Source organism: Brachyhypopomus gauderio, chromosome 18 (genome assembly GCF_052324685.1).
Source record: "Brachyhypopomus gauderio isolate BG-103 chromosome 18, BGAUD_0.2, whole genome shotgun sequence".
In the NCBI taxonomy this organism is placed as follows: domain Eukaryota; kingdom Metazoa; phylum Chordata; class Actinopteri; order Gymnotiformes; family Hypopomidae; genus Brachyhypopomus; species Brachyhypopomus gauderio.
Genome location: NC_135228.1, coordinates 8,786,324 through 8,810,607, shown reverse-complemented (window position 1 = coordinate 8,810,607; position 24,284 = coordinate 8,786,324). Strand labels below are relative to the sequence as shown.

The 24,284-nt window shown below is 43.7% G+C and overlaps 1 protein-coding gene across 9 annotated transcripts in view; it reads left to right on the top strand.

Moving 5' to 3' along the window:
• The window catches only part of jade2 (jade family PHD finger 2), a 97,707-nt gene that overhangs the window by 7,630 nt on the left and 65,793 nt on the right, over positions 1-24,284 (top strand). For 4 of the 9 annotated variants that reach the window (XM_076979381.1, XM_076979383.1, XM_076979382.1 and 1 more), the window contains one exon: positions 19,625-19,688. In XM_076979381.1, the coding sequence (XP_076835496.1) occupies positions 19,625-19,688 (64 nt within the window). Of the gene's footprint in view, positions 1-1,238; positions 1,512-1,617; positions 4,270-16,587; positions 16,655-19,624; positions 19,689-24,284 lie in introns of all 9 variants that reach the window. The other 5 variants (XM_076979387.1, XM_076979380.1, XM_076979384.1 and 2 more) reach the window with 3 other exon arrangements.

The window sequence follows — 24,284 nt, the reverse complement described above, 5'->3', positions numbered from 1 at the left end:
GCCCGCATGGTGCCTGCTGTGATTGGTTCATTTCGCTGGAACTCAAACATGACGTCAGTGATGCGACGCTCACGTTAAACAGTCATGGCGGCAAAGCGATTAGCAGACAATCGTTGTGTTAAATTATCGATAAATCTGTGCTTGCACCGTGTTTCTGCACTCCCAAAACGACTCCAAAAATACAATAAAAAGAGAATCCTGAACTCCATAGTGTTGTGTGAGCGCGCTTTTTTCCAAATAAAGCGGCGTTGTGATGACGTAAGCGTATACATAAACATATCCATGAAAATACTGACAGACGATGCTTCTACAAGTGATTTCACACGACGATGAGCGCAAATATGTAAGCTGATAAATCTTCCGTGTTCAAAACTGGTCTGACAAACAAAACAAAACTAACGGTCACATTCTATATACGTCACAGGCTTATCGTAAATCTCAAACGCCACCTAGTGGCAAGAAAGGTCAATAACAGATAGAATACTTTTACAATGAACCCAGTCCAGACCACTCCCCGCCTGGTATCTAAAAAGATGCCACCTTTATCCAGGTCAATTTAGGTAGTATAAACACTCTGGGGAGAAGAGTAGGACGACCGCAGAAAGGTCTGGCTTGACCCGTCCCTTAAAGTCTTGACCTCCACCTTCCTTACCCTCCCGTCCGCGCTGTGGAAAGTCTTGATGATGATGCCCATGGGCCAGTCGTTTCTCTGCAACTGGTCATTTTTCAAGAGGATAACATCCCCTTCTTTCAGATTGCATGTCTCCTTTCTCCACTTCCTGCGTCTCTGCAGAGTGGGGAGGTACTCAGCCTTCCATCGATGCCAAAAGGTGGTGGCGAGGCTTTGGACCTGCCTCCACTGCTTGCCGTAGAGGTCCTTCTTGTCGAATTCACCTTTGGGAGGAGGGAGGGCACCAACCTTCTGCGTGAGAAGTGTTGCAGGCGTCAGGATGAATGGGGAGTTGGGGTCTGTCGACACAGGAACCAGAGGGTGGGCGTTTAGAATAGCTGAGACCTCTGCCATGAGCGTGGTCAGGACCTCATGCGTGAGCCGTTCTGGGCCGGCCTTCAACAGCATAGCGTCTAGGATCCGCCTCGCCAGTCCGATTAGTCGTTCCCAACTGCCCCCCATATGCGAAGAGTGTGGTGGGTTGAAGATCCACTTACACCCATTGTCACCGAGATATCCTTGCACTTCCTTGTCGCTGGTCACAGAGTCCATCTGCAACTCCTTACAGGCGCTGATGAAGTTGGTGCCACAATTGCTCCTGATTTGTTTCGCTGGCCCTCTGAGTGAGAAGAACCGTCGTAGAGCGTTGATGAAACTCGAAGAGTCCATTGACTCCAGAACTTCTATATGTGTGGCTCTGGTGCTCATGCACGTAAAAAGTGCAGCCCATCTTTTGCTGCTGGCCAATCCGCCCTGGTCCGCCGTGCTGTAACCATCCATGGTCCGAAGACGTCCACACCCACAAATGTGAAGGGAGGATCTGTGCTTAAGCGGTCGGCAGGTAAGTCGGCCATCTTTTGAGTCTCCATCTTCCTGCGTAGCCTTCTACATGTGACACAGTGATGAAGGATGCTGTAGATACGCCGTTTCCCACTAATAATCCACAGCCCTGCCGCTCGCACCGCACCCTAGGTGAGGTGCCGCCCTTGGTGCTGGACTTGCTCATGATAGTGCCGGATTAGCAAGGTTGTGACATGGCTCTGCCCAGGTAAGATTACAGGACTAACCTCTCTGCTACCCATGTTTGGCTTGGACAAGCGTCCTCCAACTCCGAGGATGCCTGCACTGTCAAGGTAAGGACACAGGCTGAGGAGCGGGCTCTGCTTGGGAATGTCTATTCCTCCCCTAATGCAAAGTCTCTGCGAAGGCATCTTGTTGGACCACCCGTATTATTATGTTTCTCGCTTCCTCCAAGTCTTCTATAGGATTGGGCCCTTCATGCATGTGCCAACCCTTGCAGCTGCTCCCCTGTGTGAAGGAGAGGGTGACATGCACAAGTTTAGCAACTGCTCGATTGAGTGACCGCCAGCTGGAGAACCTCTCAAAACGTGTAGGGCCGAGTTGCTTAGTGGTAACCCTGTTGAAATGACAAGTGATTTGTGGGCGGATGTCAGAGTCAGAGTTAGGGTCGACCAAGTCAAAGGTCAACTAGATGTTGGTTCAACTTCATTAGCTGTCAACAGGAATTGTGGTTTGCACAGCCATGTGGTGTGAGTTAGACTGCCTGCAGGGACTGCTCGTGAGCCGTGGTCAGCAGGGTTTTGGCCGGAGGGCACATACTTCCATTGATTAGGGCTTGTTGACCTCCTAATTCGCTGCACCCTATTGCTCACATAAACATGGAATCGTCTTGATTCATCGTGGATGTAGCCTAGAACCACTTTACTATCCATGTAAAAGGTCACAGCATCGAAGATGATGTCCATCTCATCTACAAGTGTGTCTGCAATCTCTACAGCCAGGACCGCGGCACACAGCTTGAGCCTTGGGACTGTGGTTTCTGGACGTGGAGCGAGCTTTGCCTTGCCAAACACGAACCCAACTTCCACATCGCCACTCGTATTGGCTGTCCTCACATAAGCAACAGCAGCTATAGCAGTGGTGGAAGCATCACAGAATACACACAGGGCCTTATTTCTTACTTGGCGGAGAGAGATGGAGGTGTATTGACACGGGATCTTGAGCTGTTCAAGATCCTTCAGAGAGTCCCTCCACAGTTTCCATTCCCTGTACCTTTCCTCAGGAAGAGGGGCATCCCAGTCGCATGACTCGGCTTTTCTCCATCAGCAACTCGGAAGGTGAGCACATCCCAGCTCACTCACATCCCAGCTCACTCCTAAACTTCTCTGCATGGGAAAGGGATCTATGCTAAGATCCAGGTCTTTTACCTCTTTAGTCAGGTTGTCAGAAGGGAAAGCTTTCATCACACCCACCCTGTTAGATAAGATCTTGTGAAACCGGAGTTTGGAGGTAGCCAACATAGCTTGAGTATTGTGAAGAAGAGTGATGGCTTCCTCTTCTGAAGAGACAGACAGGAGACCATCATCAACGTAGAAATTCCTCTCAACGAATAGCCTAGCCTCTTTCCCATACTCCCTCTCTCCTTCTGCAGCAGCTCTTCGGAGCCCATATGCGGCTACGGACGGTGACGGGCTATTCCCAAAGACATGTACACGCATCATGTGTACTCAATGACATCATCATCCAGGTCATTATTACGATGCCAGAGGAAGCGCAGAAAATTCCGATGGTCCTCACGTACTACAAAGCAATGGAACATCTGCTGGATGTCAGTGGTCACTGCTACTGGCTCCCTCCTAAACCGTAGCAATACCCCGAGCAAACTGTTGTTCATGTTTGGGCCCGTAAGAAGGGCATCATTGAGGGACACCCCTTGGTATTGCGCGCTGGAGTCGAATATCACCCTCACCTGCCCAGGCTTCTGAGGATGATATACTCCAAAGAACGGTAGATACCAGCACTCCTCATCTGGTGGGGAAGGTGGTGCTACTTCAGCATGACCATTCTCAAAGAGCTTGCTCATGAACTCAATGAAATGCTCTCTCTTTTCTGAGTGTTTCCTTAGCATCCTGGTAACTGCAGCAAGACGAGTCCTTGCCTGCTCACAGTTGTTTGGCAGACGCTGGCATGGGCTCCGGAAGGGAAGAAGAGCCTCCCAGCTGTTGTCATCACCCTGTACTGGTACCTGTCAACCTTGCCCGTTGGTTCGACATGCGTGTGTTAATGATATCATCTGAAAGACTTCTGTTATTTCTTTCCAATCAACTTCTGTTCATTCTTTCAAAACAATGTATGGCTTATGACACAATTTTTTGGAGATTATACAACCCATGTTCCAACTTCAAAAAATGCATTGACGTGTCATAAAGTGTCATAAGTCACACAAGTAGCAGCGCGTTTAAGCATATCAGATGCTTTCACCAGTTCAGAAATGTGCAGCAGGGCATGATGGATGGTGATGTAGAAGAACTTCACTAGTGTATCGGAGATTTCCCAATCAGATATGCATAGGTGAGCATGATGGAGCAGACTAAAGGTCATACCTTCTTTATAGAGCTGGATATCATTAAATCTAGCTTGTGGTTTTCAAAGCCCTGGCTGCTAATAGATGGTGGCAAGAACTGAATAATTTCACCTTTGTATTCCACACAGAGATGTGTTTCTCATCAAGGGGAGAACTTTGTCCTGATATTGACAGAAAGAAGGGTTGTGGCTGTTTTCCTATCAAAGGCTTTGAGGTTGGTTTTCTTTGGGTATTCCATCTAAATCTAGTGGCTTAGGAAATATGGGAAATGAATTCTGTTGGACCCTTCTTCTTGAGACCTATTTACACATTCTGGCACCATGTTAATTCTCAAAATTCTCCTGCCTGGTGAAGAGGTGAAATGTAGTATGTTCAGATAGTAGCATTTGCCTTCTAGAGAGGTAATTCTGTCATTATGATCCGGTGTGTGGTTTTGACATGATTGAGTGTGAGCATGTGTGCCTGCAGCGTATTCGATAGGCCCAGAAAAGCTGGAAGATTTTTCAGAAATGTGTTCAAAGAGTTAAGCTACTGCATCATTTTTTCAGATCTGTGACAAGAGTAGTGACTGTGAAATGTTTTAAATGTTTTATATGTTTCAACCCAAAATATCAGACAGCGGCTAAAGAATTTATTATTTATTTATTTATTTTTTAAAGCTTATAAGGTTAATGAAAACATATACAAATAAATTGCAATCATGATATTATATTCTCTGCCAGTTTCCTGGGACATTAATTTTCTAAAATCATGTTGTCCCCCAAAGGTTTTTCATTACAAGATGTAATAAACGTATGTTGCTAAATTTCTATGACAGGTGAGACACAGGACAATTTTATTTATCTGTTTTTGGTGTTTATATATAGTCTGTATAATATATATGTGACGGGCAGGGGTGAGCAACAAAAAGGAAGCGATCACGCCAAGTCTCAGGGAAAAAGGATGGTTTAATAGAAAGTGTGCAAACCTAAAACCCGTGCAATATCTCCAAATTAAGGATATAATGACCAGCGGTCAACTGGTACAAAGACAAGACATATATAGGCAAACAAACGACCCTCAGGTGAGACGGATCACGGGCTCCGCCCACCTGAGGGACACACATGACGTCACCAGACAACAACAACAGCCGCTGTGGACGGAGGCGGCCGGTAGGGGGCCGCCTCGCCGTGACAGACCCCCCCCACCAAGCCGCACTCCCCTCCACTGGGTGTGTGGCACACAACGGCTGCACACAAAACATGAAGGGGCAGGAAGGCAGAGACAGGCAGGAACACACCTCCTGCCGTCCAGGAGCTGGAACATAAAACACAAAACATTAGGCAGCTCACCTCCCCGGGCGGGACCCTGGACCGACCGGGCCGTTAACAACACAAAACCACGCCCCAGTCGGTCACAGGGCCCTCACGCCCTAACCGGCGTTTAGCCAGAGAGCCCCAAGGGTGTGCGGACGAGGAGCTACGACTCCTTTGTCGTCCTTAGTGTGTGTGTGTGGGTGCAGGTTACCTCCCCGAGGCGTGGCTACTCCTCCTCCTGGACCTACCTCCTCCCAGAGCTGACCCCGGCCCTTGGCTAGGGGTCACCCCAGCCTCCTGGGGAGCCAACCCCTCCCGGGGCCCCTCATCGCACGGTGGACTCCTCCACCCAACCAAGGAGCGCCAGAGATCGAGGCCCAGAGCACCCCTGACGCGGGCTAGGGAGCAGCCCTAAGGGCCTCCTGGTCACCCCAGGCAGGAGGGAGGATCTCCATCTCCAGCAGGAGCTTCTCAGACCGGAGCCCCATGGTCCCCAAACATCTGGGGGCCCCATCCCTCTAGGGAGGGGCTCTTCCTGACCAGGCTCCGGTCACCCCAAAACACAAGGGGGCTCCTGCCAGGTGGACACCCCCACAAGGTCCAAACACTTACCACGAGACATGACCACGAACGAAGGAGAAAGAAAAAGAGACTCCGCGGCTTCCGAAGGGTGGCTGGTCATTCTGTAACGGGCAGGGGTGAGCAACAAAAAGGAAGCGATCACGCCAAGTCTCAGGGAAAAAGGATGGTTTAATAGAAAGTGTGCAAACCTAAAACCCGTGCAATATCTCCAAATTAGGGATATAATGACCAGCGGTCAACTGGTACAAAGACAAGACATATATAGGCAAACAAACGACCCTCAGGTGAGACGGATCACAGGCTTCGCCCACCTGAGGGACGCACATGACGTCACCAGACAACAACAACAGCCGCTGTGGACGGAGGCGGCCGGTAGGGGGCCGCCTCACCGTGACAATATATTGGATTGTGTATCCATCAAATGATTACAGAGAAAAGTAGAAAAGTGCCAATCATCATCTATAAGTCCATCTCACATCTGTGAGTCATACCACTTTATAAAGTTGGTTTGATGTGTTCCCTGAGAAAGTATGAATGAGCACAACATTTTTATTAATTGAGCTGAATTATTCCTTGTGATATGATTGTTCAGTAATGAAGGACTGTCCACTAATGAATTAATTTTGTAGTAATGTGGCAAATTTTGAGGAAATAAAACCCAACAATCTTGCTTGACAAATTGTTGACAAGCAAAAAAAAAGTACTCTACAAAGTCCTACAGTACTCTACAAAATACATATTTTTATAACTTTTTAAATATGAATGTTTTACTTCTACATCACTGTTTAACTACTACATCACTGGTTATGAACTAAGTAAGCTAACGTTAACATTTGCATTTGTGAATGTTGCCGAGTATAACGTGATGCAGATGTCAAATTTCATCACATACTATGAAAGAAGAAAAAGTTTTGAAAGAAGATGGGTAATGCAGAAAAAGTATCCCTATGAACATTCTATTAATGTTCTTTAATGAGATTATTTTAATAGGTGAAATGCCTGTAGCCCTATGAACATTAAGACTACATTTCAACAATCAAACCTTCAGTCCAGCCTGAAAAAATGCAAATGGAAGTTGCTTTTGTAATGTTTTTGACCTGATTTGGCGTCTAGAAAAGCACTGCAGAAAAGAAGTTGGACTCGTGTGGTGTTTTTGGTGTAGTTCCAGTGATTGGTTAGTGTTATGTACTGGGCAATAATGTTGCCTCTCCCATGAGTGAAAGTGCACAGTGTTATTCTAATAAGAGTTTGTGGGCAAGACTTGGGCAGGACTCCTAATGCTACATTCACCCACCTGTGTAATGTACCTGAAATTGTAAGCTGGACTGGATAAGAATTAGAAATTGTTTACTATCTCACGATTCGATTCAAAATCGATTTTTGATTCAAATCGATTTTCGATTAAAAAACGATTTGATTTATTAAAAATTCTGCTTCAGTCTATAAAATCTGCATGATCTACTACAGTCTGATTTGCAAGACAGAATGACAAATACAGAACAAATACAGAAGTGTCTTTCACATTTAATTAACAAAAATAAAACGCTTTGGTAAAATAAAATGCTTTTTGTTGTGTTACCAAAATTCTTGAGCTTAATTTTGCAAGCTGTCAGGGTTGGCTCGGATGCTGTTCCCCCAGCCGTTGCTGCAGTGATTCGTCTCAGCTGTTTGTTAGGCTTCATAAGGAAGCTTGTGGAGATGGATCACTGCTGAATGGTGTCTCGCCACCTCTCTCTTATGCTTTCTCTTTACTTATTCGAGTATCTATCTCCAGCGTCGCTTCCTTACCTATCAAGTTTTCCCAATCCTGTATTTCTTCCTATCCGTTTTGCCTTTATTTTTGGGAAGGGTTTTATTTTGCTGCGGCGTTTTTTGCCTGCTGCGAGTTACTTCCCCTGGCGTCCTTGGTTTCGGTTTCGCATTGCATTTATCCGTGCTGTTTTTTAGTTACTGTTGTTATTTTGTTTGTTTCTCCCATCTTTCTATGGTTGAGTGTTATTTTTCACGCGTTGTATTTTCCGTGTTATTTTTTTGTTTCTATTTACTCCGTGCCCTCACGGTTTTGGTTTCTATCCTTTTGCGCTTTGAGTCTTCCGCGTTATTTTGTTTGTTCGTACTGGATCGCTGTACGCGTTTCCCTCTCCCTCAAGTGTCAGTGTCAAACGTATTGCTCTTGCGAGCCAGCACTTGGGTCCACCCTTCTCTATATTATTTCACGTGGTGTGTACCTTCCCGTGCTCACCACGTTACACAAGCCTTGCACACGAGCTACATTGTGTCAAGGTCGGTCTTCCCTGGCATTCGGTACAAACCAAAATGAACCCATATTTTTGCCTTAAATGAAGACGGGACAGGTTGAATATCTCTTTCCTCCATTTGTTTTGAGAATTTTCCGCGCACAAGTGTGTCCCAGAACCTGCTGCGTAAAGTCTTGTGTAATTTTGTAATTACTTAACGCGAGACTTCACCACGACTTAGATTTTCAATATGTGAATCGATTTTTTTTGGCACACCTCTAATAAGAATGCCTGGTAAAAGGTTAAAAATGAAATTATTATATTTTTGGCATTAGATTTAAAAATGAAATGATCCAAGTGATGCCACTGAATGCGCTAGTCAAATCTATGCTAGGCTTTTATTGTCATTACATCTATATAGAGATATAGAGAAAAATTGTTCTTTGAACATAATGTTCTTCTAGTTCTTCTAGTAGCTTTGCAGAGGCAGCATGTGTTCTAAATATCTGATTGAGGGGAGACACCCTGATAATCTTTTTGGCTGTGCTCACTATTCTCTGCAGGATCTCGCGGTCTGAGATAGAGCAATTCCCAAACCACGGAGTGATGCAGTTGCTCACGATGCTCTCTATTGTCCCTCTGTAGAACATGGTGAGGATAGTGGTAGGAGGATGAGTCCCCCCCCCCATCCTCCTCAGAAAATAGAGCATGTTATGTATGAAGCTTTTTTAGTGTCACCAGAACCTGAACCTGAAATCATTATTACTTGAAAAAACAGTCTGTAAAATCCATTCAGGTATGCAAAAATTGAAGTAAAAATTCAGGTTCAGGTCGAAATTTAGGTTCGGGTCGCAATTCAGGTTCGGGAATGCATCCGGGATACTTAGGATGAGCAAACAAACTCTCAGGGGCCGCACCCTTACAGGACATTTAGCAGAAAGACGCACCTCCTAATGACCTCTGATATGTTTTGTGATTGGCCAGATGCAGTTCGATTAGCTCTGAGTTTGTTTGCTCATCCTAAGTATCCCGGATGCATTCCCGACCCGAATTTCGACCCGAACCTGAATTTTTACTTCAATTTTTGTATACCTGAATGGATTTTACAGACTGTTTTTTCAAGTAATAATGATTTCAGGTTCTGGTGACACTAAAAAAGCTCCATAGTTATGTTTTTGCACACATCCTACAGCTGTCGAACAACCTCATCTATCCATTACATTGGTACCATAGCTTCTTCTCTTTAGATAAAAAAATATAATAAAATAACATTTCAAAAAGAAGCATCTTTGTCTTGTAGCTCGTGTGTGTCATTCACATTTATCATAGTTTGACTGACTCAGTTAAATGCCAATGAGCTTAAGTAAAGCATACGACGTTCTATTGCTAACAGCTTACAACTGTGTAAGTCTGGAAATTGCGTTTGAGTAAGTTGGATCTACACTGCGTTCATCAGTCTACTGTTTGTTCTACATATAACTGCAAGCACTGGATCTAAACCGTAATGGCTTAGGATGAATGTACATGTACCTAGTAACTACCACCTGTGACATGGGATCGATTTATTTATTCCTAATTTCAAATCGGAGCGCTTTGTATTAATTTTGTACCTGGAAACATTGCTGGGACTTTTACTGGGAATGTTGGTCCCTAAAGATGCTTGATGAATATGCCTGGCACTTCTTACCCATTTTCTTGGAAATCACAAGTTTACTCTACTAAAAGACCACGGCAGGAGAGGAGATTCTCAAGTTCTCCTGAGATGTGACTGCTGCTAAGGCATTCTAAAAGGGAAAGCTGGCATCGTATGCATTTGACTGACGTAATCTACATGACATTTTTGCTCTCTTCATAACCCTTCACCATCCTCCCTCCCTGCTGATGATTTTTCTTTGATGAAAAAAAGATTAATAAAATCATGTCAATCTTTTCTTCCTACCACTATTTATAAATTGCAACATCCCCCTCTACTGCCTTAATGTGTTTTTTCCTGTTTTCCACACAGGAAATCCAAGAATATGACCTGTACATGTACAACTCGCTCTTTGAACTCCCACCCTTTCACAATACCATAAATTAATTTATTAAATTATATGATTCTTGTTTGCAATTTCGATACCACAACAAAAAATTAACAAATGAAATGTCAACAAAAATGCTTTTTATTTAAAAAGTATAAATTATTTTATGTACAGATTTGTAAAATAGCAAAAAAAAAGTTTTTGTACACATAATCCGCTAATAGCCTATATTATGAGCAAGGATGCAGAGTAAACTCTATTTAACATATTTTTGTAACTTTTTAAATAAGAATGTTTTACTACATCACTGTTTATGAACTACTGAAGTAAGCTAATGCTACATTAGCTGTGTGTGAACGTTGCCGAGTATGATAACGAGATGCAGCTGTCGCAGTTCACAAACAATAACGTTTAAGGTTATGACCATTTTGACCAAACTCCCTGACCTTGACCTCTTTATACAGCTCTGACATGTATTCATACATGTATGCTTCTCCTCCTTTTGCAAACACCTGTCAACCTGTCTTAGTTTTAAACAGCACACTTCATAGAAATGGCACTTGTAGAGAAGCTGCATGCTGTCAAACTGTCATCGGTTCTTGTTCCCTGATACTTCATGTTCTCTCAGCAGCCTTTGGTGCAACCTCAACAGTAAGATCCTCCTGTATGTCCTCACGAGCCTTGGGATTACTGGCACAGCATGGTTTGCTTTATACTTTGAGGAAATCCATCCATTCCATTCCTCTTCACGCAAGCCAGTTGTCTGATTGTTCAGTTCCTTGTCATCTTGAGGTTTTACTACCACAGGTTGTTCCTGGCAGACATTCCCCTCTGGGGAATCAGACACTTTTTCAGAATGGCATAGCTTGTTTCCTTGTGGACATCTCACATCACCCTGTCTGCTGTTTTCTGTCCACTGGCTCCCTGTAATGGCTTCCTGTAATCACAGTTAAAGCTGCTCTCCTATAGCAAAAACAATAAGTGGGCCAGCTCTCACTACCTAATAATAATATAATAATTAAAAGAAAACTAATAAAACCCAATTATGTACCATACTGCTCAACCTGAACCACCATCCCTCAAGATTCAAAGAAAACATTCAAGACTCCTCTGTTATGACGTCCAGGTGGTGGAATGCACTTCCATTGACTGACCATATAGCTAAATCACTGACTCGCCTCTTCACAAAGCTCATGTGCTTTACTTGTTTTCCAGAGCTTGGGCTTTGGCCTGGTAGTGTTCTTAATGTTGATCTATTTTCATCAGGATATGAACTTTATGGAGACCACAAAAAAATTCTGCCAGTTACTCTGGACAAGGGCTGTAAATTTAAATGTTTGTTCAGTTTAAATTTTCTGTTTAAAACTCGGTGGGCTAGTTGTAGTTTCTCAAGGTGAGTGCACTTGCTGTAAAGTCAGCTACAAGTATAAAAATATACTGTTTTCTTTGTGTGTGCACTTACACAATTCAGTTGCAAGCCAGACTCCATTCAGATGAATGCATGAGAGTCAGGATAAGGTCTGCAGTGGTTTATTAAGATGAATGTTTTTGCATTTATTGAATGCAAGGTATGAAAATATAAGAAATACAAATAAAAATGTGAGAAACAATTGTGTTTATTCTGTGTATGTGTCCTTTGCTAATGTTTTTCATGAGAGACAGTTTGAGAGTGCATGAGTGAGCAAGGAAGGGCTGAGTGAATCAGTGCACTACATGTACCTCCACAATGAAGCAAGATTGATTAAATGGTGAAAAAAAATCTAAATCAATATGTGATGGTCAATGCATTGGGCCACCATAAATAAAATATTGTATGGGCAACACTGCTGACACACATTTCACATTGTAACGATCTGCGCAGGGCAGAACAGGTAGACGGACACAAACGCTGAGGAGAGCGAGATTTATTACAGGAAATTCCAAAAGCAGCGTCGATGTAACAGGCATGGGTCAAACCGGGCAGGCAGTCAGGACACGAAATACGGACAGACATAGTGAACACAACAAGGAAGACTCACAGAACAGCAGTACTAGGGCGAACAGGCAAAACACAGCAAAAAACAAAAAGACCGACAACTAGACCTGGGAGACACAGGGACTAATATACACAGGACTAAACTAGGGACAGGTGATGACAATGACACAGGGGCGTGGTAACAAACAAGGAATCCATCAAACTAACAAGCAGGGCGGGACAAACAGGCAGGGAACACGGACATGAGGGAACCCAGAGTGACAGCTACGAGAGGGGGCGTTGCCCTACGTGACATAACCCCCCCTCAAAGCGTGCCACTCCGGGGCACGCAAGGGCAGACAGGACAGGGACAGCGGACACAGGACAGACCGGAGGGACAGGACCAGACAAAATAGGACGAGGGACCTGGGACACGGCACGACACGGGACACAGGGAGACCGGATATGGCCAGGGCGAGGCACAGGAGCAGGGCTGGACAGGACAGGACCGGGGACAGACACTGGAGCGGGGCCAGGGGACAGGGCAGAGGTAAACACTGAGGCAAACACGGCTTGGACGATGGTGACGGGGACAGGAACAAGGTGGGTAACAACTCGGGGAACAGACACGGGGACCGGGACAGAGACGACACCACAGGAAACAGACACAGGAACATGGACACGAACAGACACAACCACGGGGACAGGGACCAAAACAAAACCAGGGATGGGACCAGGGAGCAAGGGGAACACGGGCAACGGAACATAGGAGGCACATGGCGGAGCAGGGGGAACACAAAGTCCATGCCCAACAGGGGGCAGCACAGTCTCTTGGGGCACAGGCGCGGCCGGGCGGCGGGCACAGGCGCGGGCGGGCACAGGCGCGGCCGGGCGGCGGGCAGCGGGCACAGGCGCGGGCGGGCAGCGGGCACAGGCGCGGCCGGGCAGCGGGCACAGGCGGAGCCGGGCGGCGGGCAGCGAGCACAGGCGGAGCCGGGCGGCGGGCAGCGGGCACAGGCAGGGTCCGCTGGCGGGCAGCGGGCACAGGCAGGGTCCGCTGGCGGGCAGCGGGAACAGGCAGGGTCCGCTGGCGGGCAGCGGGAACAGGAGCCGGCGTGGACGACCTCTCCAGGGTCGCGGGGACAGGAACCGGCGTGGACGACCTCTCCAGGGTCGCGGGGACAGGAACCGGCGTGGACGACCTCTCCAGGGTCGCGGGGACAGGAACCGGCGTGGACTGCCTACGGGCAGCGGGGACAGGAACCGACGTGGACTGCCTACGGGCAGCGGGGACAGGAACCGACGTGGACTGCCTACGGGCAGCGGGGACAGGAACCTGGGGTGAGGAGATGCGCTCGGGGGGCGTGTACGCCAAGCCGACGTCCTCGGGGGGCGTGTACGCCAAGCCGACGTCCTCGGGGGGCGTGTACGCCAAGCCGACGTCCTCGGGGGGCGGAGCCACCAAGCCGACGTCCTCGGGGGGCGGAGCCACCAAGCCGACGTCCTCGGGGGGCAGAGCCACCAAGCCGACGTCCTCGGGGGGCGGAGCCGCCATACTGACGTCATCGGGGGGCGGGACCGCCAAGCCGACGTGGCTTGTACTCCCCCCCAAAAAATACTTGGGGGTGTCGCGATGTGTAGCCGGCGGGATCAGCGGCGGTAGGTCCTCCTCCTCAGGGTCCTGGGTGAGCCTGGAAGAATACACAGACACAGAAGCCCCTCGGTGGCTCTCTCTGCGACGGCTCCGCCTCCTCTGAGGCATCGGGAGCTCGCAGAAGCCATCGAGAGCCAACCGAGGGTTAAGCAAACGCCAGTCTGTGCACTCAATCCGTCTGCCCGCGACTTGTACTACAGGTTTCTCCTCCCTATAGTGATCAAGCCGGGCAGACACGTAGCGCTCAACAGGAGTCTCGACGCGAAAGCCAGTCGAAACCGAAAGTGACTGGGCTTTCGTTGGTGCGCGTCGAGACTTCCGTGTTCCCACAGCGCCAGGGGAATTTCTGTCTCTGGTTCGTTCACGCTGCGATATCGGAGAGTTGAACTGGACCGAACCAGCCAACATCTCATCACAGCGATTAAACTCACCAGAGTCTCGCTCCCTCGCTGTGTCCTTGTAGGGTCGGTCTTTGTGTAACGATCTGCGCAGGGCAGAACAGGTAGACAGACACAAACGCTGAGGAGAGCGAGATTTATTACAGGAAATTCCAAAAGCAGCGTCGATGTAACAGGCATGGGTCAAACCGGGCAGGCAGTCAGGACACGAAATACGGACAGACATAGTGAACACAACAAGGAAGACTCACAGAACAGCAGTACTAGGGCGAACAGGCAAAACACAGCAAAAAACAAAAAGACCGACAACTAGACCTGGGAGACACAGGGACTAATATACACAGGACTAAACTAGGGACAGGTGATGACAATGACACAGGGGCGTGGTAACAAACAAGGAATCCATCAAACTAACAAGCAGGGCGGGACAAACAGGCAGGGAACACGGACATGAGGGAACCCAGAGTGACAGCTACGAGAGGGGGCGTTGCCCTACGTGACACACATTCAGTCGAGCTGGCATTTGAAATATATTTATATTTATCTTAAATGTTATGCAACATCTCATTGGTGAGAGGGTGAATTCAAACTTAATTACTTACATGTATATTAAACAACTACACTCACCAGCCACTTTATTAGGTACACCTGTCCAACTTCTCATTAACGCAAATGTTGAATCGGCCAATCATATGGCAGCAACTCGATGCATTTAGACATGTACACATGGCCAAGACGACCTGCTGCAGTTCAAGGAGAGCATCAGAATAGGGAAGAAAGGTGAATTAAGTGAACGTGGCATGGTTGTTGGTTGTTGGTGCGACTCCTGTCAACTAAGAACAGGAAACTGAGCCTACAATTCACACAGGCTCACCTGGACAGTAGAAGATAGGAAAAACGTTACCTAGTCTGATGAGTCTCGATTTTTGCTGCAATATTTGGATGGTAGGGTCAGAAACATAAAAGCATCGATCCATCCTGCCTTGTATCAACACTTCAGGTTGGTGGTGGTAGTGCAATGGTGTGGGGGATACTTTGATTGATTGATTTGATTCAACTTTATTATCATTGCTCAGTACAAGTACAAGGCAATGAAATGTCATCATCTACCAGAAGTGCAAATTAGCAGTTGTAATGCAGAAAAAAGGAATGTTGGTGTACTTGCAGGTAATATAAGGGATGTGATAATCATAATTATATATACATATACACATGGTAATTAAGTCTATATACATATATAATAAATATAGCTAGTATGTATCAGAGTAATTCTACTATTAATAAGATGTATCTATATTTATACAATATACAAATATCCGTCAAGCACCAGTGGATTAATGTTTTTGCTTCTTTGGCGATTATGCTATACCCTCCCTTGTATAGTGACCCTCCATATGTCAAAATTTGATCATAAGATACAGCAGTCACACAGCACATGCAGCAACCACTAGTCCAGGGGTGGCCAACCCGCGGCTTGCGAGCCGCATGCGGCTCTTTGCCTGGTTTCATGCGGCTCCCCAGCCGGTCCGCGGGCTCACCTGCACAAACGGGGCGACAGACTGCTACATTTTCGTGGTGCGCGGTTAGTTTACAAGCCTAGCGAGCCGCTAATACTTTTAAAACGTAGTGGGGGTGTGGCGTAGTGGAAAACACGCATTTGACTGTCTTCACAGCTAATAATTTACACTCTGGATCCCCCTAAAAACGCATTGCTCCTAAATGTCATATTATATCTCTTTAATTAAGTTAGAATTGGCTGAAGCACTCCAAGAGTTTATGTAAGCACTTTATATTTGTATGTTTATATACAACTAAAGTTGTATATGGGCAAGTCAAGTAATACTGACAACAATATTTTTGTTTTCCTTTTGAGCAGCATTAAACCATTAAACCTTAGACTTAGCAACACACACACACACACACACACTGTGGTAATTTTACCATATTTGAGGGGAGCAATTGCCTGTTCCTGCCACAAAGACCAACTATCCGTTCCCAAAACAGATTTATCTATGGCTGGTGCTGGACTGTTTGCCTGTTCAGAGTGTGGCATGTTTAGCTTAGACCCTTTCGACATTGACAGTAGTAGTAGCATTTGTGAGGTGCCAGTTACATCACTTGTGGTGAAAGTGGAAAGTTTAGAGCGCCATGACCACTCATTATTAAGTGTAACCCAGGTTTCAAAAGGGTCACCTATTATGTACTATTGTATGACGCATAAAGTTATTATAGAACAGAAATAAATAATTTTTTCCTATGATAGAAAATAATTATAGGTACAGACATTTATATTAATTATGTTTATTTATTACATTAAGTTGTTTGCACATTTCCTTAAACAAAGCATGATGACCGAAAAAAAGAATGAACATTTTATGTGTCCTTTCTTAGATGGAAATCACTGATGAGGGACAGATGTTTTCAGAGTGACGCTGAAGTGGCCTGTTGTTCTGGACAGGTAATTCAGTGTAACAATTTAAACACAATTAGTTTTTTCATAGCTTTAGCTAGAACACGGTCTTCTATCTGTATTCAACGATATCTAATTACTACCAGATATCTAATTACTTGCAAAACTAGAATCTTTCTTGGTTTTAAAAACATTTATAAAAAAACAAAAGCTTGGTCTCGGAAGATCAAACTACAGTTGATGAAAGTTGCTGCCAGTAAAAGTGTATTGGCATGTGAAGCAGCTGCCTGCCTTAAATAATACCTTTAATAAAGTGGGACAAGTTAACAATAATTTCTGTTAAAGTAACCTCAACACTTGTCATTAATAACTAAATATAATTTATAAATTTCTATCTAGTTTTGGCTACTCAATGTGATGACATTTGGAAGTAGCTTGTAACATAAAAGTCATCATCACCACTACATATTTGGAAATGGATGGTGAGGGAGGGGGTATGTACCTTGTCACTTTACATAGCAAGCTGGTTATAACAGTTCTCCTGAGAATCCATGATTAATGAACTAATATTGAATTAACAGTGTTCCATTCAAGGAAGTTTTTTTTAACAATGTCTCCTATTCAGGAAATGTTCTTAGACTGTGTTTTCATCAACAGTCTCATAAATCCAAAGTATCAAGATGTTTGTAGAAGCTATGTTTGTAATTGGTCTTTTGTAATTTGGTCTTTGGGTTTTACTTTATAAATAATCCTTATTGGTTACTTTTGTGTTCATCTCAAAATTTATGCAGGAATCTTATTAAAATTTGACCAAAGCTGATGAAATTTTTCTTAAACTGTTATGATGGATACATGCAGTCGTGTATCAGCTTCAGTGTTTTTATTAATGTCTTTGCAATAATACAGCATGGTTCAAACATTTCGTGAATATGTAGAGTCTAAACTTTCAATTTTGTCAATAGGAGTTAGGAGCCAATTACGGTAATTAAGCTTTAAAAAACACCTACTTTGATTCATAAGTTTCATTGTTTTGATGAAGAAGAATAAGAATATGAAAATGATAGCAAAATGCTAGGAAATTGACTGTCCATTAGTAAATGTAACTTTTTGTGTGTGAAAATAAGCTAGTATAGTGTAGATCAGTGGATATATTTTGGCGATACTAAATACTGTTTTGTGCCGATGAGACTTTTTTCCTCTTTCAGCCTTTTATGTCAGTTGTTCTAATTAGGGATGCACCGAAAATTCAGCCACCGAAAATTTTCGGCCGAAATGGCTTAAATTTGCATTTTCGGTTTTCGGCCGAAATACTTTCATCACCGAAACAACACGGCCGAAACAGTGTGCTGTGATGACGCAAGCAAAAATCGCCACCTGCACGCGCTTATTTGGATAAAGCTAGCAAAAAAAATTTCCATTGATGGCGCCAAGGCAAAAGGACATTACACCAAAAATTATGGAACTCGTTGCCTTAGACGATCAGCCGTTCTCTGTCGTAGGGATTTCGTAGGCTAATAGAGCACATTGAGCCCTGTTATGTTTTGCCGAGCAGACGACATTTCTCAGAAGTGTGTTTACCTGAGCTGTTTAATGTTGTTGCAACTCGCGTCACGTTTTTATGAGAGAATTTATATTTATCTTTCAGGCCAGTTAGTTATAATTAAATTTAACTTGTATAAAATACATATATTTATCCTCTCAGATAAAAACGGTCTGCAAGCGAGTTTAATTTAATTAGTGGTCGGCCGTTGTCAGCGGTATCGCTGTTAACGGCCCACCACTAATTTTATTTTATAATATGCATTACTGTAATGTCAGTGCTAAATAAATATTTTCAAATCAAATTTTGTAGTTGATTTATTCTTTGAATAGCAATGCCTTGATTTTAGTGAGGTTAGCCATAAATCCAATGTTACTAATAATTGGCATAATGTATTTCGGTGTTTCGGTTTTCGGCTTTCGGCCTTGGTTTCCTCATTTTCGGTTTTCGGTTTCGGCTAAGAATTTTCATTTCGGTGCATCCCTAGTTCTAATGTTTTTTTTTTTTGCTTATACACATAAAACTTGATATATTGATGCTTAATATATAATATAAAGTCCTTGTCCAGACCCATTTTCTTCCATGTTATCATTTTAATCATTGTTCAGATATAATTTTTCTTTTGCAGAAAGAAGCTACTGGGTACGCATTTACTCAATAAGCAATTTTATAAAATGCAATATAAGGTCAAGCTTGCAGCAACATCAAAAGAGAAGAGGAGCATTTTAGCAGAAAAAAGAAACAGATTATCAGAAATGGATATCTTGGATTAGCATTATGAATTATAAAATTATTTTATTTTTTGTTAAATTATTATTTTGACTTGCTAAAACAGCTTAGCTAAAAGGGAAGTGTGAGAAAGCAGCACAGGCATGAGCCATCCTGAGCCATTATTGCCCACAACGTGCGACTGTTTGAACACTGTTCAAATTAACAGAAATACTTTTGGGTACATCTGTAATTAGGTGGTATGCTCACAGCAGACAGTTTGGGAGATTTTAAAGTAGACTAAAAATGGACTTGTAAAGCATATTGTACTTTTTAGCTATATCAGCATTGCAAAGGCTAGTGTTGACATGAATATTAACAAACCATGCCATATAGTTCTAATTGTGAAACAAGAGAAATAGAGACTTATATGTTTAAAACAGATTGAGACTGTACATTTCTATGTCTGCATGTCACTTTCCTGAGAGTAACAGGAAAAGACCAGGATGAGCGGGGAAAGCCCAGCTTTATGACCACATAAATCTGAGCAGGCAGTGAGGCACATTACCCATTTTTTCCTTTAGTGCTTTTCTTTCCTGGCTGTATTAAGGCCAGTGCAGCATTGCCCTTTTGTCATCTACCTCATCAACTTTGTATTTGACCAGTGATGCAGTTAGACCCCATCACCAGGTTTCGGTGAAATTCTTTCTGTTTTTTTATGTTGTCTTTTTACCTGTTTTATGGTCTCCAATCTCTTCTTTTAACAACAGATGGAGAGTGAGAAGAAGAGGAGAAAGTACTCCACCAGTAGCAATGACTCTGACACCACTGACAGTAAGTAGCCACTAAGTAGAGAAAAGGTTGGGGCAGGGATGAGTGGGTGGACACAGTACACAGCATGGTGCCATTGAAGTCTAATTAGTTTGGAGTGACTCATGAGAGTTCAAGTCACTAAGGAAGAGACAGCAGAATGTGCAGCCACTACATTTAGCTGCCAAACAGAAAACAAACACAGGCCCATGCACAGGCACATGTCTTCTAGTCTGCTTGTCATAATTCTTTAGTCTTTGTGTCATAAATGTTCTTCTCTAGTCATCCCCCTTTTTTCCAGCTTGAACTTTTAAAAATTTGCCTGGTGTAGAGCAAAGTGTTGTCCAAATGCAGGCAGTTCCTTATTTAATTTGGTAGTTCTTAGATCAGTCATGTTACAGTGATGAATGTTAAAATATTGCATATAAAATATTACAACTTTAATTGCTTGAATAATAATAATAGATCAATGTGAAATTATCTTGTGGGCCGGATATTACTGTATTTCAGGCCAGATATGGCCCACAGGCCTTGAGTTTGACACCTATGCTTTAGGTATTGCATCCACTAACATTACACTGTAGCAAAACAACAGCAAAACAAAAAAACACAAGGAAGATAGTGAGTACAGCATACCTAAAACAAATAAAGAGGGAAAGAAAAAATGTTAATATAACTTTTGAGAGAGACTAACTAGATTGAGCAGGTTAACAGATGGGAGGAAATTAACTTCAGTTCTAATATATAGACATTACAGTACACTTAATGTATCTCTACCTGTAACAACCGATGATGTAGTGGAAAACACAAGCTTTGATGGGTTACACCCAGCTGAACTGTATGACGGATCACAGAGTCCACTTTCTATTGTGTCGCTGATTAACAAGCCTGTGTGCATGACATCGAACCAATGGACAATGAAACAACCCAGCTTTCCTTCATCCACTGGACTCAATTCCCAAGGCTGGCCTAGTCAGAATCAGAAACACTTTCACCAAATTTGTCTTGGTGAGTGCACGTAACATACTTAGCAGACCTTACAAGCACACTGACTGAAAACAGGTGCTTATCAAAAAATAAATAAAATAAAATAGAAATACAGTAGTCATTAACAAAGAATAAAGTAGTAAAGAGCCATGGAGGGGTGCTAAGAGCGTCCTTGGGCACCTGGAAAGGCACTATATAAATGGAAATTATTATTATATACAAAATACTACAGAATGATATGAACATTTGCAAATATATTACATCTGTACAGTTGTAAAATTAGCCAAAAGCTACAGAGAAGTTGTTGTAGAGCAATAAGGAATGTTTAAAGGTAAAGTTAAATGCAAAGTGTTCACTGTGATTGAGCCCTAGAGCTCTGGTAGAAAAAGCTGTTAGCGTGCTAACATAAGTGATTTCCAGGATGAGAGGGGTCAGCTGTTCTTTTACCAGCATGCTTCAACACCCTGCTGCTAATGTCCTGCAATATTGGCAGACTACATCCAGTGGTCCTTTCCGCTAACCTGATTATGCACTGGGGTTTGGCTTGCTTTTGTGAGGTGGATGAACCAACTTTATGATCTCGCTTTGTAGAATTGGACGATCAGCAGCAAGTGCACATCTTTGAGTGGTGGGAGGAGGCCATAGCAGGAATACAGGTTGAAGCTCAGTGACAGCTCAGCATGACATCAGGTGTAGACGTACCTCAGCAGAAAGAGAAAAGATTATTAGGCATGTCCAAGTGAGGGTGTAAATTAGGGATCTATAGGGTGTGAAAACGGATCTAGCTGTGGTAGCACAGCTTAAAAGAATTCTAGACTGAAAGTAATACAGGCATGAGGACTCCCCGCAACATCAGCACTCCACCACTCTGTCAAGTGTGAAGTGACAGCTTCATAACATCCCAATTTACCAGACCTCTTGGTGAACCCCTAGATGTTATTCCAGTGTGGCAGTTTATAGGCAAAGGCTCTTCCCCCTGCACTATGGTTTCCTTATTCAAGGTAATAATTAAAAACTCCCTTTTGATCTAAGCAGATGTGGTGGGTCGTAATCAGAGGTGGGCAGTAACGAAGTACATTTACTTAAGTACTGTACTTAAGTACAGTTCTTGAGTATTTGTACTTTACTTAAGTTGATTAAAAAAAAAATACTTATTGTGACGCTGGGGTGCTGGGGCAAGGACGAGACACGAGTAGAGGTCTCCGGTCCAAACGACACGTTTTATTTGTGAATATTTGCGCAACGGCGCACAGAAAACAAACACAAGCACACAACGTGCAGACTATAGACAACGACGAGCACAGGACACTGCGCGAGAGCACATTAAATAGACAAACCACATTAACCCCATGTGATTACGAGACGATTCACAGGTGAGACGGATTATCACATGACATAGCCATCACCACGGAATATCCACAGACGCAGATGATGCACGTAGACTACGTAAACACACGCCCAAAAGGGAGGGGCCGGGGTCCTCAACGTGACACTTATGACTTTCACTTCACTACAGTTGAATAACAAATACAGTACTTATCACTCCACTACATTTCTGTCCAGCTCTCGTTACTCGTTACTTCCACACACAACTCTCCGCTCTCTTTTAAATGCATGCTTTGTTTGCCAAAAACAAACTATATCACTGCATACAAAAATTCACCGTCCCACATAGGGAAGTATATTACGGTATATTATTTAACCTGGAGCCGGTGGCGAGTGTATTTTGTTGAGCGGGGGGGGGGGGGGGGGGGGGGGGGGGGGGGGGGGGGGTGGCGAACGTAAAATGGACACAGCTTCAGTGTTATATCGCCGGTGGATGGCGCCAGAGCTAGCGAACTAGTAACGTATTGAATCATATATGTGGATCTGAGGTAAATAAACTGGATATTTTTTTTCGGCGTGAGATATCGGAAGTGTGGCGTGAGAGCGTGTGAAAACGGTCAAATGCGTGTGTCTCACGCTCAATGCGTGAGAGTTGGCAACCCTGACTTTGCCTGCTCACTCCACTGCTAGGTCTGCTAGGATCACTATAAATAATGTTAACATTATATTGGCAAGTAAATTAAACTACGGAAACATCAATAAGGGAAACCGTGTGGGTTTCGAATCTTGACAAATAATGTTTCCATTCTAATGTCAGTGTAGAATTAATGTCAATAATTCTAATGTGGCTGTGATTTCTAGTTTGAAAAGAGTTTGTTAGCATGTTGGGTGGCATGGAGTTGGCGGGCTTTAGCCATACTGCAAAAGGTTGTAGCAAGGTTAGACTACCAAGATGTCACACTGCTAATTTTACTTTGTCTTTGTTAATATTGACTGTAGCATAATGTTGTATTGGATGACTGAATACCTAACTAGCAAAGAGAGAAAACCGTCATTTTATTATTGACTTTTAATATGGTAACATAATTTGCTTAAACAGGTTAGGCTAGGCTAATCAGTGAATTGTGGTTTTAGAAAATGTTTTTGTTCCTTAAACTAAAGTGTAGGTTAAACTTTTCTACTACCACTACCTGAATGATGTACATCATTGGAATATGCCTTATGGATTATTATCAAAGACTGTATGATTATTATGCCCAAAGAGGATTTGGTAGGATGTATAATACTTTTAAACTATAACTTTTTTACAAATGTGACGGAAGGTGTACTTTAATACTTAAGTATTTTTAAAAGCAAGTACTTCAGTACTTTCACTTAAGTAAGATTTTGAACATGCAACTTTCACTTGTATCAGAGTAGCATTTGACCAGTGGTATCTGTACTTTGACTCAAGTAATGAAATTGAGTACTTCGTTTGCCTCTGGTCGTAATGCACTAGGACAAAAAGTGCAATAATGATGATAAAAAAGTTTATTCACTTTTTAACTTATACTCTCATATATAAATATGTTCTGTTTAACCAATCAGTCAGGAGTTCGCTAAAGTACTGTGGGGCAAGACCATTCAGTGCTTTGTAGGTCATTTGGAGTATTTTGTAATCAGTATGAAACTTTACTTAGAGCCAGAGATGTTAAAGTTGTAAATTACAAGTCCATGTCAAGTCACGAGTCTTTAGGCTGGAGTCCAAGTCAAGTCATGAGTCAATATTAGCATAAGCTTAGGTACAGGATATGGAAAATAACTATTTTATATATTACCTTGGTATTATACGTATTGCGTATTTTCTTTGTCTGATCACCAATACCGTAAAAAAAATTGTTAGAATGTCACCTTAGAATGACATTTAAGCTTTATGCCATGTGCGGTGCGGCGAGAAGGACGAGGCACGAGTCCACTCTTGCAGACACTGACATACTTTTATTATTGACAAAGTAGCGCAGATAGCGCACAAATAACACTTAGACATCTAACATGAACTGACTCAAACCAAGACGAGCACGGGACTTTGAGCGAACATACATTAAATAGACAGACTACAGTACATAAGCCCCGAGTGATGATGTGACGAGCCACAGGTGAGACTGATGAACATGCCACACCCACAAGGATCCAAAGACGCAGACGTCTAGATGCAGACGACATAAACACACGCCCAAAGGGGAGGGGTTAGGGGCTGTACCGTGACAGAGCCCCCCACCAAGGGCACTACCCGTCCCGGGGTGCCAACAGAACTGAATGCCCCGAACC